Source organism: Myripristis murdjan, chromosome 19 (genome assembly GCF_902150065.1).
Source record: "Myripristis murdjan chromosome 19, fMyrMur1.1, whole genome shotgun sequence".
NCBI classification, from domain to species: Eukaryota; Metazoa; Chordata; class Actinopteri; order Holocentriformes; family Holocentridae; genus Myripristis; species Myripristis murdjan.
In genome coordinates this window covers 12873472-12892380 of record NC_043998.1, presented here as the reverse complement: position 1 = coordinate 12892380, position 18909 = coordinate 12873472, and the positions used below count along the sequence as shown (strand labels likewise).

Below are 18909 nucleotides of genomic sequence, written 5' to 3'. Positions count from 1 at the left end.
TCCTGCATCAAGTATGAAGGGGGGCAGGCTGGGCGCAGAGCTGCTGGTTGAGCACAGTCAGTGGGTGTTTACCTGGCGCCCTGCTCTCACCTGAGACGCTGCTGAAAATCCCGTAGCCCGCGGTGATTCCGCGTTCAGCACCAAGCAGCCCCTCCTTACTGGACGTGCCTCGACTCACATTAGCCAGAAACGTTTCCATCCTCCTCCAAAACTTTACAGATCATTTAAAACTATTTTGTCAGCAACAGTTAGGCCAGAAATGACGGAGCAAAACAAAATGTCCGAAGTTATTAATCAGATTTTTCAAGAAGCGCCAGCCGCCAGGAAGGGGCTTATTGACAACCACAGCAACTTCCTCCAGATTGCAGATTACTGCGAGAACAATTATCCGAAGGTGAGTGATCCAACAAATGAACTATGAGACTTTTACACCTTTTCAGCATTAATTTAATTCCGTTGTAGGCTACTAACGTGAGATGTCTGCTAAATCCCTAAAGGCAGAGGATCCAGGAAAAGCTTTAGAAGAAGCAAAGGGTTTGGCCATCCAGGCTCTGGCCAGCCTCACCTACCAGATCAATAGTCTGGCCACCACCGTGCTGAGGCTGCTGGACTCCCAGAGCCTCCAGCTCCACAGCATGGAGTCCTCCATCAACCTCCTGTCACTGGTGAGAAGCTGTCATTCTGTTTTTAATGGGGCACTTCACTCCATATTCACCTGAGCTTCATTTGTGTTCCACCCACTGCTTCAGCTGAGTGCCCCATAATGATTTTCACTAGGTTAAATACTTACCATAGTTTACTACATAGATGGTTTTAATGCTTTTAATGACTTAAACGCTCTATTCACTGTGTGCAAAATTACTTTGTAACCTGTTTGTCAAGTTTTTTTTTTCACTTTGATCTTTTTGCTGAACTGTATTTAACACTCTACCCTTCAAATCAAATGAACTTAAAAGAACACATTGGAGGACATTTTTTTAGTGGTGTACCCCTTTAAATACAATTCCTACTTTAGGTATTAGCTGTGTTGTAGTAAAGATGTTGGTAAGTTCATTTATTTTGTCGATTTCAAGGTCATTATACAGTAGTAGGTTTTCATTCTGTGGTCAGCTGGGCTGCTCTGTGTATATTCCTTGTTAAATTTTGAGCACACTTTTACATTGCAATTAGATCTCTATGTTGAGATAATGCCATCTGTTTCCAATGCATATTCTGTCCCGTTTGTTGCAGAACTGTTTCTGAGAACAGCTATATAATGAAGAAAGGCAGAATAAAGCGCATGAACCTGCTAGTTTTATCAAGAAAATTACACTCAATTCAAGAAAATTCTTAAAACAAGTGGGATTATCTCAGATTTTTTTTTCACTCTTTTGAAGAAAAAACAAGATTTTAAGACTCACTGAGGGCAAAGTACTTTTTAAGATTGATAAGTTTTACAGTGTATAGCAATGATACAGCCAGGAGTGAAACACTACCAACTGATATTTGTATGACAGTTCATAGAAATGAGCTGCAAATGGCTGTCTTGTATGGATTACGGCTGTTTAATTCTGTGTTCTCCTCAAGGCTGTAGCTATCCACCATGAGAAGGTGGCGAGGAGGGAGATTGGAGTTTTCACTTCTCCCAAGAAGCGGCCTCGTGCTAAGCTTATGGCCCTGCCAAAATCAGGCAAAGAGCCAGAGAGATGCTACTCAAGAGCACCCATATCATACTCCATCCTGGACTCCATTGGCCACTGCTTTCAGGTAATAATAAAGTCAGACCAGTGCAACATTTTTGCAGGAAAGCCAATGTTCCAATTTGCATGTTTTCCAAAAGTTTCCCACTGGATTAAGCCTTTGCAGCACATTACATGCTCCTTTTTCCACAGGGTGTTGTCCCTTAGTGTCAAATGTGATATATGGCTGCGTGTGGTGTATTGATAGATTATGCCATCGTTGGTTTGCTGTGATTTATTTTCTGTCCCCAGGTCGCCACGGAGCTGCCCAGAAAGAGATCAGGAACCACAGATAGCATACAGAGCAATGGAAGCACCACTCTGTAAGTAGACCTGCTCTTTTCTTTTTCCCTGCATTTTCACCACCTGGAAGCCAGACAATTACTTTACATAGATGATCTAATATTATACAAGATTAAATGCACAATGTCTGAACTGTGTAGTGTATTACTTGACTGTTGTTGAAGTATATGGTGGCGGTTTCCAGTTAATGTTTCATTGATTGTTATGTCATCAGTCGAGGCCCAGAGCCAGTGGAGTGCCCCATTGCTCCTCCCACCCTGCCTGATGAGCCGTCATCCAGCCTCAGTGACCGTTTTGGGTAAGACTTCCTCCTCTTTGGTTGAGCGCAGTTGTGTGTATTTTAAAGCTTTGTCAAGTAAGCTATGGCTTTTATTGATCTCTGTCCATGACTAATCAATAAATGTCTGGCTCAGTTTGCAGTGGTCTGTAGTTTACATAAATAATGAAGTTTTCAGAGTTGGCCAGCATGGACCAAATCAAATATCACAATGTCTTTGACCGAATACCTCAAAGTCAGTACTTGCATGGAAGATATTTCATGAACAGCCATTAGTCATGTCAATATGATGAACAAGCAAGTAAAGGTAAATATAAAAACAGCAGTAACAGTCTAATAAGATCATACATTTGTATCCCCTTTGTGTGATGCAGCCAAGAAAAAACAAAACTTAAACCAGTTTACAATATTATGATATGCAAAATCCCAGATGATATCTCGTATCAGGATATCTATCATTTCAATATATCGCCCAGCTCTAATTTTCACAGTAGAGTTGCAACCACACTGATTACAGCACACACCCTACATCAAGTGAGAATGTTACACATCGCAATCCAAAAGACCATGCATAATACAGGTTGGAAAGTGAGTTGTGAAAGCCAGAAATAGTACTTGGTATTGATCAATAGTCCTATAGAATTGGCGTGTGCAGATTTGGTTATTTTGTGCTGTGGGACAGTAAACATTTCATTTATTGCACCTTTTAGACAATTTGAGCATTGGCAGTAAAGGAACTGACTCCCCACTATTTGAATTGCTATCTACGGTGGCATTTTCATTATCGCTCGTGGAATATTTCATTTTTATCTTTTGTCTAGATCCAATCTTGGCATCGCTGTGCCTCCGCCATCGGTCCCCACCTTCTCAAGCCTCTCCAACCAAACCAGTGATGATATTCCTCCTCCCCCTCCTCCTCCTGCTGCTTTGGACCCGAGTATGCCTGCACCTCCACCTCCACCTCCCCCCTCAGATACTGGCTTACCCTCTCCGCCCTCCCTGACCTCACCCACCAGTCTCCCCCCACCTCCCCCTCCACTGCCTATGAGTCCATCAAGTAACATCCTCCCACCTCCACCTCCACCTCCACCTGGATCAGGTAATGCTCCCTCTCCTCCTCCGCCTGCACCCCCACTCTCAGGAGCTGTTCCGCCTCCTCCTCCTCCTCCACCTCTAACTGGATCAGGATCTGTTCCCCCTCCTCCTCCTCCTCCACCTCCCCTTGGGACCTCTGGTGTGGTGCCACCACCACCTCCCGGACCACCCCCCGTCCTGCATTAATGACCATTACTGTACATCTTCAATACATGAGTCACCCCTATCGAAAGAATGCAGGTTCACTATATTAAATGTGTTTCCCTGTGTGAGCTCGGGTGCCGGGATGGCCATGAAATTGATGTGTAATATCTATGCTGCATGTGAAATATATATATTGGATGAGGCTGGGGCGGATGTGAGAAGAGTGTTAGGTATAAATAAAAATCTGAAAAAGTGTCTGGCATGGTTTCCTCCTGAGCTGTTTCATATGTGAGTGTTGCTGTACGTCAAGGTATGAGAGTCGACATATGCACTCAAAACTCAAATGATATGTCTAGCACAGAAAATCCTTCAAAGGGAAGCATGCCTATGCATTGAGAGCAGTTGGAGAAGGGCTTACAACATGTTTCGACAGCACCTCAGCCGCATTCCTAAGCTACAAGCTGAAACAGGGATTCCTCTATTTCCCTGGTATCCTCACCTTTTCTTGTAATGTCACCATTTCCCAGTCCTATTCATAGATATTTATTTTGTTTGTTACTGTGTATCTTAATCAGTATTCCATTAAAGCCCTCTTCAGAACACTGATCCGAGACCTTTTGCCTACCACTGGCACCTGATGTGACTGTTGAATACCGTGTTAACCTCACTAACTGTAACCCTCTGTGACTTTAATCAGGTCAGTAAGGCTATAAAACATCTCTTGCGTATTTCTGTAAAGATAAAGAAGTCTTGTAAGGTTTCTTGGATGTCACTCTCAAGTCAACAGTTGCTGTGCATACCTGCACTTCATGGCTTGTACTTGAAGGTAAGCTACATTTTCAGCAAACTAAATAAAAATGAAAAACTATTTGACATTAGTTATTATTCATGGACAGCTTATCCGATTCCATTAAGTCTTTTTCTTTGTTGGTTTATATTTGATTTTGTTAAACTGAAGCATAAATGAGGCTGGAGGCGGTGCAGATGGCCCTGCAACATTCATTCACCATTCATTTAGTTTTGTTTGGTGATGAAGGCCGCATTCTTGATTAGAAGACACTTTACTGCTGCTCTTCATTGTTGCCTTTGTTTCTTGTCTTGTCAAAATCATCTCTGCAGTTTTTATATGCCTCTTAAAAAGCTGTGAAAAACAGCCTTGACTTTGAACTGTAGTGATAAGCAGGCAAGAGGTTATTTACCGTGTTTATACCTTATTTTGTTCAAACTTTGTTTAAATGCAAATTACAGAGGTGGAATGAAACTTTTGTGGAATTCTTCACAATTACAGTATCCTGTCTGATTTCGTTTGTTTTTGTCTGCATGTTGCTGCAATTATAAATGTAATTTCATGTCTGCTTGTGCTAATCTGTCTGAGTAACAATAGCTCAATATCCACTGATGAAACTTCCTGCACAATGTTGTTTCGGACTTTATGCAACTCACACGTAATTATGTGCCTTAGAAATAGCATGATTATTTCCGTGTGACTTATGTATCAGGAGATAAAAACAGGTCTGAGGCCACCTTTGATCTGTCCATGTATGAATGGGCTACAAAACTGAGCCTTTAACTGCACTGTGTTGAACTGTAAAGCAGAGCTATAATGTTCATTTTTGAAAAAAAAAAACAAAACAAAAAAAAACAGACTGTCTCTTTTAATGACAAAGCTTCATTCTCCTCAGGTGTGAGGAAAATCTGATTTACAAAAGAAAAACTGCCATGATTAATTTTTTTCCTATTACTGAGTAAGTATTTCCACTGTTCTCTGTTTTACCATTTACTTACTGTGACTTACTGTGCACCATATCAAATGTATACTGCCTGGATTCCAGCTGTTCTATTAAACAAATACTTTTATTCTTGATTTCAGGATTCTCCTGATGGTTTTAGGTATGGTTCTATTGATCATTTGTTGCCATTGTTATGGAAAGAAAAACAGCCAAGAGGAAAACTGGCCCCCGAGCCCCAGCAACTCCCATTCCATATATATTATCCCTATATATGAAGAGGACAGTGAGGAAGAGCAGCACGAGGAAGTGATGGGCATAAATGAAGCTTATTTTCAGCCTCCCTACAGAGATCCTCCCGTGTACAGCTCAAGAAATGTCACTCCACCACCACCATATGGGGTACAGCACTGTGTGCAAATATTTAATGATGATGATAGCTGAGTTTTTAAAACTTGAAATTGTGTTATCAGGTGATAGAGATTTTAACACCAGCAGCGGAAAATGAAAACACAGAGCAAAGATATAGCACAATATACCAGTTTTATGCTTTGTAAATACATGTGCCTTCCTCTCTCTTGCAGGTTGATCCACCACCCTACCCCGACCCACCACCAGCATACACAAACCCCCAGCATGCTCACAGCATGTCTGATCCTCCTCCTCTTGGCTCACCTTAAACACCCTCCATCATTCAGGCTCCAGCTGCTCACAGAAACACACTCTTTGCAGGCTACAGTAACTGAAGTGTACAACTAGTAGCACAGATGGGTACTGATATTTAGTTTTCATTTGTGAGTTTGAAGGTCATGGAATTATTTTTGCCTTTGTCATTGCCTTTACTGTAAATAATATATGAAAATAAAAACAGGACTTTATTATTCAAATGCAGAGCAAAATATTTGTAAATACTGCATGTTACTGCGAATTGCAAATGTGTATCTAAATGTGCAGATGTGTACCCAGATTTGCAAATGCATATCTTATTTGCAAATGTGTAATGTGATGCCACAAACATGACTCCATGTCTGCAAATACGTTTGGATCTGCTAATATGTTTGACTTTATACTTGTATAACCACCTTTGCAAATGTATACAGAAATTTGTAAATAGGTATCTGGACTTGGAAACATGTCATTTGAAGCTCAGGTTTCATTTTCAGTATCTCAATTTCAAATTTCCCATGCATTTACAAAGTGAGCCAGCTGTGAATTTTGTCCTTTCATTGGTGCATCCAGACTTGTTCTGAAATAAGAGTGGAGCTGCTTAACATACTGCCTACCAGGAGGCGGTGCCAATGTCTTTACCTCTTTTTTGGATACACATTTACAAATCTCAATGAACATTTGCAAATATGAGTTTATATATTTGTAATAAAATAGTCATGATTTCATTTCAATATTAATCCAGTGTGCAGTCTATATTGTAAATATTTCTCTATTTTGTATTGATGAATCAAAATAAAATCAAATCAAAACACCCAAAGTGCTCAGTTTGATATTTCTGGAAAGCAAAATAGTAAGATGGGAATATGCAACAGATTAACCAATCAGGTTTTGTTAGAAAACAATATATGCATAACTCTGTTATTATAGCATGGTCATTTTGACAAAATTTGAATAAGTGGAAACAGAACTAGAGTGGTCCAAATATTGACCCGTGAGGAACCCCACTGCTGACAGTTCACTAGAAAGTGAATAGTGAGCTGTGAACAAAATGAATGGTATGGATATGTAGTGTGGAGATAAACACGGGTAATGTACAGAACAGAAGACACACCTGTGACTGCTGTGTCTTTAAAAAAGACAATGACGCTATAAAAGCATTTCATCTTGTGTACTTCCTCTGTGACACATGATCTTGTGAAAGCGACCCGCAAGCCGAGACAAATTTTATATGTATTGGGATCTTAAATAAGGTAAGATTAACTTAACTGACAACACAATAAGGAGCCAGTTACTGTCTAATTCTGTCAGCAGTGTAGGATGTGTTGGAATTATTTGAATTCCAAATATTTAGTTTACATTGGAATTGTCAAGACAAAGACAAAGACAAAGATTTATTAGATGAATGTTCAACTACAGTTATATAACAATACACTGATCCTCCAAGTTCTGTTATTATGGTCATAACATCTTGTTTTAAGCACGCTACATAAATTTTAAGTCATTTTAATGGTTTTTAATGTGGCATTGTGTTTTTAGTTATGTAACAGCATTTATACAGTAGGTCATGAGCTCCCCATCATACCTTTGTAATTGGGCAGTCAGAACTCAATTAGTCTGTTATTATCCAGTTGATTTGCATTGATTGTTGGAGTAATTTAATGGTGAAACATTATCATTATCAAAAATTATCATCATTATCATCCTGTGATATCAGGTTACACCCATTTGTTGATCTGTATCAGTCACAATGTCCAAAGTCTGACAGTTTTCTTCTGTGAAAGATGTTGTACTGACAGTTTAAAGTTCTGATACATAATTCATTGGCTTGCCTGTGCACACAAGTTACGAATTCAAATTTAAACCAAGGACAGGGAAAAAATGCCTCTTTTGTTAAGAAAGCACTTAAAGTCACCTACTGCACCAGATGTTCTTATAATTCTCATTGTTCCATAGTAATGTCACCAGCCTGCTGTAGCACCAGCCATGACCGATCTAGTGAACATCTTTCAATATCTGTAAGTGTGGCCAAATGTCGTCTGTCATATGACAGGATGGAACTTGCCATGATTTACGACTTCAAATGATTTTTGTCTTGACATGTTTACAACATGCTAGAGTTCCTGTCCTGGTGGTGGCCATAGCTGTGGTCCTCTTCTGCTTCTATCTGCAAGCCAAGAAGAAAACAGCAGTACATGACATCACCGTACCAATGCAACATGTCAGCTCCATCTCTGCCAGTGTCATGTCCGTCTCTGGAGGACAGGAAGAAGTGGACACAGCCCCCCCTCCATACAGCACTGCAGACCATCCACCACCTTACTCCCTGGTATGGAGGCCAACTCCTTCTCCATGATGTAGAAAGGTTTTCTTCTGAGTAGGAATATTTGTTACTGCTGTTATCTGGGCTCTGCTGTTTTGACTCCTTACCTGCCAAGCATTCACAGCATACTTGTCAGTGTTCATTTTGAATGTAAAAATCAGCACAGGTCCATACAAATCAGATGTGATTCAGCACCTCTCAGATAGTTGTGAACAGCAGCCTCAAAGCCATAACACGTGAGCACACAACATTCATCAACAATTTCCAGTGAAAGTTTGAAAAGTCACTGCAAGATCAACACTTATAAACATGGGAAAACATGGGCAAAATGTTTGTAATCTGGGGAAAGCTTAAGTTGCTGATGCTTTTGTAGAGGATAGTGACTAAATACTTGTGAATAAATACTTGTTACTTAATCTTCTCTCTCATGCAGTTTGACCCCATGTTGAGCAGCGTTTGGCCAGGATACCCGCCGCCTGCCTACGATATGTATCCCATAACCCTGCCTGTGACACTCCACCGCTGGCCGCCACCCGAACAGCCTCTGCCTCTGACCCCGCCACCCCCACCCCCACCACTGCCTTCACCCTGCAGTTCACTACCAGCACCTACAGTCCAAAATCCACACTAACAAATCTGGAGGATGGATGCACCTTCTGTTCATATTTTGAAAAAAAACTGTATTAAAATAAATAAGGTCCCTTTACATAATATTGCATGGTTTTAATAAAAAAATAAAGTTGCATGGGTAGTAACTCTGACAGTGACACGATATTCTAAACATTTTCTTTTTTAATACATTTTTATATGAACATCAAAATTACAGTGCTCTGTAGTTGATCAACTACATCTACACACTGGCAGAATCATCAAAGCACCAAGTGTTTCTCTATGTTATAGTATACTCTTTGTTACAATACAATATTTACAGGTTTGAGAGAAAATAAAATAAATATCCAAATCAATTGTCAGTATTCTTTTTCTTTTTATTTTTTTAATAAGGAACATGTACAGTGATAGTAGTGAAATGTTCCATGATGAAAAAATATAGTGTCTCCTTGGCTATTAAACCATGTTAAGGCAAACGTAATTATGAATTAGAAGCCACTACTAAATATTTTACTATTTATACATCAAAAATAACAAAAAATGTGACTATTTCCATCATTTGTCCATTCTACAGTGTTGAAGGGTAACATATTTCATGTTACAGTGACTTGTAAAACACAAACTTGTGTTATGCTGTTAAGGAGCACTGTCAGCCTTCATTATACAGTACGTGCATCTCGTTGGCTACTTTTCTTTGAATTGTTTTCCATGGGCTCAGCAGTTCTTCTCTTTAAGCAGTGTCTGTGCTACTAATATGACAAAATATCAACAGTAGCCAGACACTGTGATCCACTCATTTGATCCTCTGGCTATCAAACAGCATTTTCAGACTTACCAGAAATGTTGCCAAATAGACCAGAGAATACAGGATATGACAACAATGAATAATAAATACCGTTCTCAAAATGAGACAAAATATGCAGTGAAATTAACTCAACAAAGGGGCGTTTTCCATTTATCCCGGTTAAGTATATGTGTGTATTCCATTTTTTGCGCACATCTTTGTGTTTGTGTGTGTATGTGTGTAGTTGTATTGCATGTGCATGTATTGTTTTCAATTATCTATTGCTGCTCATTTTTGTGATCAATGGATACATACAAGAAAAAGCACATTTTCAAAACATATACAATCATACCATTCGATCAAATGGCAAAATATATTGAATTCAATACAAATATGACATTTGGTAACTTTCCTTAACCAATCTGTCCTTAAACTACCAATCCAATGTAAACATTACACTACATAAAGTATTTAATATTTGGGAAGGCTAAAAAGTTCAACAATTTCCTTCAACAAAGACCTTCAACAGAGCACTGTACTGTATCTGCAAAACATATACTGTAAGCCTAAATCCACGTTAATGATAACACACACACACTCACTCACACTATTGCACTATACCTCATAATCAACTCTAAATCCTTCTCAACAAATATCAATAGAATTATCCCGATTCATACAAATAAAATACAACTTGACATTAGGGTCAATAGAGGAATTCTAAATTTGTACAAAAAAAGCTCTACATGCGGCTGGTCGTTTGCACTAAGTCGTGACGCTTGTCCCTTCACCATTTACAAATGCAAGGACGCAGCCCCTCTTCAGCTGCGTCAACTCCACCAAATCGTCCTCCGACCTTTGACCTCGAGCTCCTGGCCTTTTCCTGCTGAGCTCTCGGTGACTTTTAAAAGACCCAGCTGACAGGCACCCACTGCTGCTCTGTCGTCAGTTTCTCTAGCGCCACCCGTAGGCTTCGGAAGGCCGCCTCCAGGCCGTCGTTGATGATGCAGAGGTCAAAATAATGTCCGTAGGCCCTCTGGATCCGCTCGCTCTCGTCCACCGTCCTCTTCAGCTCAGAGTCCTGTTGGAGGCAGATCGGGGGGGAAGAGGTGCACAACAGCAGGAAGATTAGGTGGGAATGAATGCCACAGGCAGGTAATTATTTGGATGGAGGAGGTGGCGAGGGACAGAGTAAACTGTGAGATCGGTACACAGCTACAATTAAATTAGGCTGCAGGATCTAATTGGCAGGAATGCAATTTCCTGGTTAGCATTCCCCTGCACTGAGTAAATTCAATACATTCTGCTTTCCAATTATGCATACAATGAGCCATCTTATTTATGCATTGCATTGTAGTGCTCTGAGGGTACAGCACATAAATATAATCCTGTAGTTTACTCTAAAGCCCACATGACCACCGGCTAAACTGCACATGCACTCACCGTTAACTGTTTTGTGACAACTCCCGATTCAATTGCTGACCTATTCATGGCTTTGAGAACCTCAAAATCCGGGGCCTCGATGAACACTACGTAGGGCAGGAACTCGGACGTCCGCAAGATTTTGAGAGCCTATGGAGAACAGTGTCGAGTTGAAGCAAACATCAAATCACTGCTGCACAAAAAGCAACAGAAATAGTTACAAGTGAGGCACAATTATAAAACCGAGAAGGTGATTAAAATGTAACTGTGGCATCTTGATCTAGCAGATTCATCAGGCTAATGTGTAGCTAATGGGATTTGCTGAATCTTTCCAGTGAGTAATACTTTTCATTAAGAGATTCTCTTTGATGAATATTGAAGATGTGCTTAGACTGAAAATATTTCAGGAGAAACACGCTATGCATAATTAGCTAGAATCTGAAATTTAATGGAAAAGTGGTTTATGTCAGGAAGCACGATGCCATGATGCATGAAGGAGAGAAAGGCTGACATTCAGAATGACAGAAGCAAGAAAGGGCAGCAGAGATAAACCGCGGGGAGATGACAGCAGCTACGTGACTTTCCTCTACCTGTGGGTTGACGTCCAGGATGCAAATCTTCCCTGTTTCTATCACCTCGTGGATGGAGTTGATCTTGGTGCCATACAGGTTCCCATCGTACTCGCCGTGCTCCAGGAAACGCCCATTTTTGATGTCACACTCCATTTCGTTACGGGTCATGAACGAGTACATCTGCCCATCCCTCTCATCCACCTTCGGTTTTCTAGATGTGACTGAGGGAAGAATACGAAGGGAGGGATTGGCAAGTTTGATATGGGAGAATCTGGTGACAAATACAGCACTGAAAGTTCACTCAGGCGAGGCTTCTATAAAAACCTGTGCAGACTTTATTTAGTCTTTGGTATAGTTGTACTTATTTGCACAGTAATAAAACAGCTACAAAACAGTGGTAAAAATACAAGGATAAAACCACAGAATGACATTACACATTTTCGCAAGGGGAATAAAAACAGGACAGGTTATAGAACATCTCACCTCAAAATGAATGAGTCAAGTCAAGAACATGACAAAGAATGACAAGTGAATTGAAGAACTGTCTGAATGACAAAAGATTGGAGGAAAATGGGGAATAAAAAAACAACAAAATACTTCTCTTTTTATTTTATCTTAGTTTGTTTTTTTTTTCTTGCTTGAAAGCACTTTGGAAATATTACTTTTGAAAAGTGCAATAAAAAATAAAAGTTATTATTATTATTGTAGACCGAACAGCAGAATCATTAACAGGAAGCTACTTGATGCTGAATAACAAGTGAATTTCATATTAATGTTTGTGGTATAAATGGTGGTACTCACAGGGGATGGTGGTCCCGTACCGCTGGGGGTCGGACACCAACAGCTTGTTCTTCAGACTGCGACGGCCGACCCCCTGCGCACCAATCAGAACAAGTGTCTTCCTCCTGAAGGGCGGGACCTTGGCCACCTCCTCATAGATCCGTAACTCATGGCGATCAAATTCTTGTCGAACAGAATACAGAAACCATTGATTAGGAGGTAGAACAGAAAAGAGTACAATACAATAAATCACAACATACTGAGTAATTTTCTCCAATTCAGGACAAGATTTCCGAATAAAAAGGTATCACTGAGAACCACAGGGAATCATAGCTCGTGTGAGAAGTTTATAGTACCTGCATTTTTGGTGGTCAGATACATCATCTTTTTTTTCTTCTTGCCGCCCATCCCAGCGCACAGAGGACCTGACAGAGGCGGTGACACATGAAACAGAATTAAACCTCCAAACGCTGCACTTGTCTCTGCCAGCTCCTTCAACAAAGTCCCCGTTAAAAGTGATCTACTGGCACAGCGAGATGCCTCTGAATGCTCTGCTGGGTCATAAATCCAAAGCCCTTAAGGGTCATTAGGTAAGCTTTACCACTAGGTGGCACTGCCCACCAATAATGATCAATACATTAAATCCCATCTACTGCCAGAGAACACCTGTGACTGGAGGATATCTGTCATTGCTTGACTGTCTCTTCAATATGGCAGACTACATGGCCACTGGGGGAGACTGTCTAACGTTGGGGAAACAATAGACATGGCAGAGCAATAAACATGAGCTGCAATGTTCATTTTTATGATGCCTCAATACAGCACATCCATCTGTTGAATCAAATCACCACAGCCACACAGCAACAATTTGCAAATGTTTATACTGTTACATTTATTATGTTTACGTGTTTATTCTGAGGCCTTTTGATTAATCATCATCATCCAAATATGTCCTGTGCAAGTATTTTATTCAAACCATGATCTCAGCAGGTATAATATCTGCCAAATGTGCTTGCAGACAGATGTGTCCTTTCCGGGCCCCAAGGGCACTACTGTTGGGTCTGTCATCCTTCTCTCCTCCAGAAGTGAAGGGCACACGGCTTGCTGTGACTCACCACCTGTTCTGCTGCTACCAAGGACTCGGCATGGAGCGCACCTAAATGAACAGGGCCTATTTTCGTTGAGCATCTCATAAAAGGAGAGCTGGTTATTGATCACGTTTGTATTTAGGGATCTTATCACGGCCCTTCAATCAACACTCCTTCTCCGGAAGGCGGTTTGTGAATGCCGGAGCCCACGGCTTAATAACCAGCAGATTGGATCAGGCCTGCCTGAGTCACACCGATGCTCATTACCAGTTCTCCAGTGCTCACTGACAAGAGTAACAGACTGGAGAGGTGAGAGGAGGACATGCGGCCGGCGCAGATGACACACTTGTATGATATGGAGAGGAACAGATGTTGCCTTTGTTGCCAGCGTGCATGTGTGGTGAGGACTCTGTGCAGAGTTTGCATAATGATAAGTGTCTCTGTGCTCTGCTGCATACTACCAAGAACCATACCTGCAGTCGCAAGCTCCAGATCCCTCTTCACAAAAGCTTTCCTCTTCTCCTCCAGGAGCTGGCTTGGAATAAGGCCTGCGCTGCCTCCTTCTAGGTGACAGGCCTGTGAAGGCAGCACACATATGTACACACACTGCATCCAATTCACTATCACTTCACAACGCAGACCCCCACCCACATTGCTATTGCACATATAAGATCTTTTCAAAGATCTGGTACAAAGGCTGCAGAAAAAGACCAGCTTTGCCTATCAGTGTTGAAAGATTCAGCCAATATCGCCAGCAAGTCAGGCAAGGAAGGCAGAGGATATTACGTCTTAGCATCTCAGATCAGATCAGAGAACGCTCCAATTACAAAGGGTGCTTTAGGGCACAATAGCAACAGTATTGCTGGTTTAGTCTGAAAGTTCACAGTGAAATGGCATTTCAAGAGTTCCCTGTTTCTGTAGACATAAACAGCGTGCAGGCGTAAGGAGTATTTGAAAGTGACTGATGGGATAACAATATCAGTAAGGGAGAGAAATGGGAAATGGAAATGGGATATGGCGGGAAAGATGGAGCGGTGGTTAAGCAAAAATGTGTGATAGGGCTGGGGTATAAGGACAAATCAAATAGCATGATGTTGATATTGCAATGGTATGACTATTGGTGCTTTTAGATAAGATATACACACTTGAGAGTTTTGATAAACTGCTATTAGAAATGTGGATATAATGGCCAAACAGGAAGAGGCAAATAGTAAAACAACAGACTAATAAGTTCAGAAAATCGCATCCCATTACTGTAATACAGCCTTTAAAACCAGGAAAAGACAACACGTATACCATAATTTGATATCATGATATCCAAAACCCCAGACACTGTCACTATATCAATGTTATATGGGTATAGCTGTAATCTATGATTATAACATTGGTGAAAAAGAATCCTTTGCAGGAATTCTCCTTGGGTGGTGACTATATGAACATAACATCCTCTAAGCAGACTCCAGTGACAGAGTGATGAGGCTGAGGGTTCAGATTTGAATGAACATACCGTCCATGGGTTTTTTGGTTTACACATACAGGATAATGGAGTTCACAGAGGAGCAGCAGTTGGCGACTAGTAGCAGTGAGGCAGCAGAGTTTCAGTGGATGTGGTTTTTGGGTCATGGATGAAGTGGAATAATTTGAAATAGCGTGTGTGAAGGAGAGCGCTGTTTGCTGTGGCTCCCATGCGGACCACACTCCAGGGAGGTAGAGCGGGGCGGACCTCAACTGGGCCATATTTAACAGACAGCTTTGTGTTCAGGAAAATTAATTAAAGCGACAGCAGGGAATTTGGAACAATCGATCTGAATTTTTACGTTTGCTTACTGGTGCAACATGAAAAGATAACCAGTGTAGTTTGTGAAAACTAATAGCACTGTGGTGTACACTCGGAAAAGCAGGTCCTGTTCTTTTGACATAACATGTTACTCCAGCAGGCCATGAGAACCAGGGCAACATAATACACACGCATAGTCATTAAAACTACACCATCTTCCATAAATTAAGATGGTAAGTAACTAAAAATGATATATGTTTTTTGGTATACATTGTTACACAGGTATAATGAGCAGGGGAAATCAGCCAAGTGCAGGAGTCAGTCCAACAACAACAAGCATGTCGACTCAACCATCAAAATATCACTTAGTCCACTTTTTTTCCCCCCATTTTTCCATTTATTCCCATTTTTTCACACAAGATGAAAACTCCACACTCTTAGCTCAAGCAACTGAGGTTGGCACACATGAATGTGCCAATCTCAACTAGAACTGCACCTAGCAGTTATTGCTATTATAGATTAATTGGTCCATTATTTTCTCAATTAATCAATTAGATGTTTGGTCCATAAAATGTCAGAAGACAGTGAAAATTGTTGAACAAAATTTTCCACAGCCCAAGGTGACATCCTCAGATGTCTTGTTTTGTCCCAAACAACAGTCCACAACTGTTATTAGGGTAAACTAAGATATTTAGTTTAGTGTCATAAAGGACCATTGAAACCAGAAAATATTCACATTTGAGAAGCTGGACTGGAGAATTTGAAAATTTGATTCTTAAAAATGACTCAGAACAATTAATCGATTTATCAAAAACAATTCATTGATTATCAAAATAGGTTAATTCAATCGTTTGCAACTAATTGATTATTTGACTAATCTTTGCTGCATGAATCTGAGTGCAGCCTTAATGTATCTGGAGCTGAGTTTTAAGTTCCCTGACCTGCCACCAGTTGAGGTCCTCCTGGTTGAAGATCTGCAGAATGTCTCCACTGCTGAAGCTCAGCCCGGCTTCCTTGCAGGGAATCAGGTTGTCATGGGAGGGGTCATAGTCAAAGTGACACTTCACAAAGGCCTGGAGGGGAGAAATTGAGATAACAGAGAACTTCTCTTTAAAAAAAAAAAAAAAAAAAACAGAAAGAGAAGACAGAAATCAAAGCTGACAGGTCAAAATAACTGGAGGGAATTTACACAAGACAGCAAACTTGTATCCGTAAACATTAAATGGGTTGAGTACACCGGCTTCATAATGCAGTAGAACTGTATGCCTGTTGTAGCGCACTTGTGTATGAATTGTGTGCGAGCCGGTGTAGATGAGCTGGGAGAGTTAGAGGCCATTGTGTTCGAACAGCCTCACTTGCTGAAAGGCCACTCCATCTAACAGCTCACTTTCCTGGACATCTCAAGGCTACGAGGCTTCAGTTCATAAACTCTGCTGTATCCTGAGTCCCATAGAGAGGACAGGGTGTTGGAGATAGACACAGACAGACAGAGAGAGAGAGAGAGAGAGAGAGAGAGAGAGAGAGAGAGAAGTAAAATGTGTAGCCATGGCAACCATCCCCCCCTGCACTTGATGGCGTTTTCTCATGCTGAACTGATGCATGAACAAAAAAAGCCTGCCAGCCCCTACTGTACTGCGTGTGTCTGATTCCCTGTAAGGACACGGTGGCGACACACACACACACACACACACACACACACTCAAATTGCTTTTCTCAACTGGCCAAAGGGAGCTGTCAGTTGAGTTCAGCCACCATGCCATCACCGGCAGACGAGAGATGGTGGAGTTAGAGGCGTGAAAAACAGACAGCTGGATCCGATTCTACGAGCACTTTTGGGAACAACTGAAATCATCAAAAAATCCTTACACACAGTATATAACATCCACCTACACAGCTCATTTCTGTACGAGCATATCTAAACCACCCTTTAACATCTCTGACAGCCTCTATTAAGGTTCAAGTAGGCACTTTGGTACCCAGAGTTAATACTCGTACAAAAATAGAAAATAAAATACTGTACAACTGTGGTTTCAAAACGCCCAGCCGTTCAGATGAGACACATATTTCTTCATGTAGTAAAGTCTGGACCTTTTGAAATGAACTCAAAAAACACAACGGAGCAGACTGTTTTTAGATAAACAGCCCAAAGAAATATGGTAATGTTAAATGGACAATTCACCCGAAACACAACAAAAGATATTTTCCACATATCTAAAGCCCTTGAGGGGGAAGAGTTCTGTTGGGAACTATTTCCTGCGTGTTTGAGGGAGTCTGTACTCCTAGATAGAGCACAGATACAGATATGTAACACGCCCAACCCCATTGTATTTAGGTGGCAGGACACAGGACAGGAAAATCACACCAGACTGGAAACCTAGACAAATCACACAAAAATTATCTGGATGTACAAACTGCACAAGGAGTCAATAGAAAAATTTTGGGTGAACTGTTCCTTTAAGGCATCTGTTTACAATCTGCTGTCATTCAAAAACATTTCTGCCAGAATAGATGACACCCTCAGGATCATGTCCAGTTCTCAAGCCTGACCAGCTCCCTGGGGAGGAGAAAGGCTGTAAATCACTTTTATTTTGTAAAAACCTCCTAAAATCCAGTTTTGCTGAATTTCATGTTTTCCCTCAAGTGAATGATTTCATTTTCTTCTTTGTGGTGAGAAAACCATCATATTTCTTTGGCTAATAAAACCTCTTGAAAACCTGCTAGATAGTGTCAAACATGCATTGTGATTATGCAAAAAACAAGGCTGCTTTTCTCACTCTCTGAAAAGCTGAGACTTGGCGATACAATGCTTTCTGCCAACATCAACAATATGCTTCAAATATAAGACATAAAATCCCAGCATACATAAATATCTAAAATATTATGTTCTGGTGTATTCTGATCTAGTTTAATTTTGTCTGCTTGAGAGTAAGTAATTAATTATGAACGCCTTGCTCAAGCTGCAAAGCTGTCATTGCTATACATGAACAATCCTGATATGCAAAAACAGTCCGTGGATGGCACCGACACAGCTTTAGTTGTACATAACACACCCTGTGTTGTACTCTATTCTACTATCCTATTGGCAATACATCACTAGACAAGGCAGTCCCTCCATTTCCTTACACTCTAAGCTGGGTCATATTGTCAAAGTGAGTAGCCTTCACTGACTCTTTGTGCATTAGCAAACCATTCACAGTGTAGTGTGCTGTTCCAAGACCAAACACACCCAGATTTTTCCTCCCCGTGACTGTTTTTCTGCAGTTATACAACTAGGTCCTGAATAATTCCCTCTGAGTCATTGATATGCAACTCGCTGAAATATTCTTTCTGATTGGAATGCTGCAACAATGGAAGGAGATGATGAATGAATTTTTTTTTTTCTGTTGGTGGGAAACAGATGAAGACTCCTGTGTTGTGACTTGTTTGTGGGATTGCTCCTCTTGCTTTAACTCTTGCTCACGGAGACTTCAGACCTCAATCCATTATGTAAGAGTAGAAAATGCCATTACATTTGGATAACTGACAAAACTGTAATGCAGCTATAGCCAAACTGCCAATGTCATCTAAAAAGTCACATTTGCAGATGTTGCAGAAGTTGATGTATAAATCTTGGCACGGTATACA

General features: G+C 40.8%; 2 protein-coding genes across 3 annotated transcripts in view; one reads left to right on the top strand and one right to left on the bottom strand.

Annotated features, from left to right (window-relative positions):
- Window positions 1-147: 147 nt before the first annotated feature.
- On the top strand, window positions 148-4205 carry abi3b (ABI family, member 3b). Its single transcript, XM_030078105.1, has 6 exons — window positions 148-394; window positions 498-665; window positions 1567-1746; window positions 1971-2041; window positions 2236-2319; window positions 3120-4205. The coding sequence occupies exons 1-6, from the start codon at window positions 260-262 to the stop codon at window positions 3577-3579; spliced, it is 1098 nt and encodes a 365-aa protein (XP_029933965.1). The 5' UTR covers window positions 148-259; the 3' UTR covers window positions 3580-4205.
- Window positions 4206-9027: 4822 nt separating this feature from the next.
- Window positions 9028-18909, bottom strand: part of mpp2b (MAGUK p55 scaffold protein 2b) — a 44676-nt gene continuing 34794 nt past the window's right edge. For both annotated transcript variants that reach the window (XM_030078286.1, XM_030078285.1), the window contains 7 exons: window positions 16227-16358; window positions 13982-14084; window positions 12777-12845; window positions 12442-12603; window positions 11659-11861; window positions 11090-11218; window positions 9028-10727 (listed from right to left, as the gene is read on the bottom strand). In XM_030078286.1, the coding sequence (XP_029934146.1) occupies window positions 10551-10727; window positions 11090-11218; window positions 11659-11861; window positions 12442-12603; window positions 12777-12845; window positions 13982-14084; window positions 16227-16358 (975 nt within the window). In that variant the 3' untranslated portion in view covers window positions 9028-10550. The remainder of the gene's footprint in view (window positions 10728-11089; window positions 11219-11658; window positions 11862-12441; window positions 12604-12776; window positions 12846-13981; window positions 14085-16226; window positions 16359-18909) is intronic.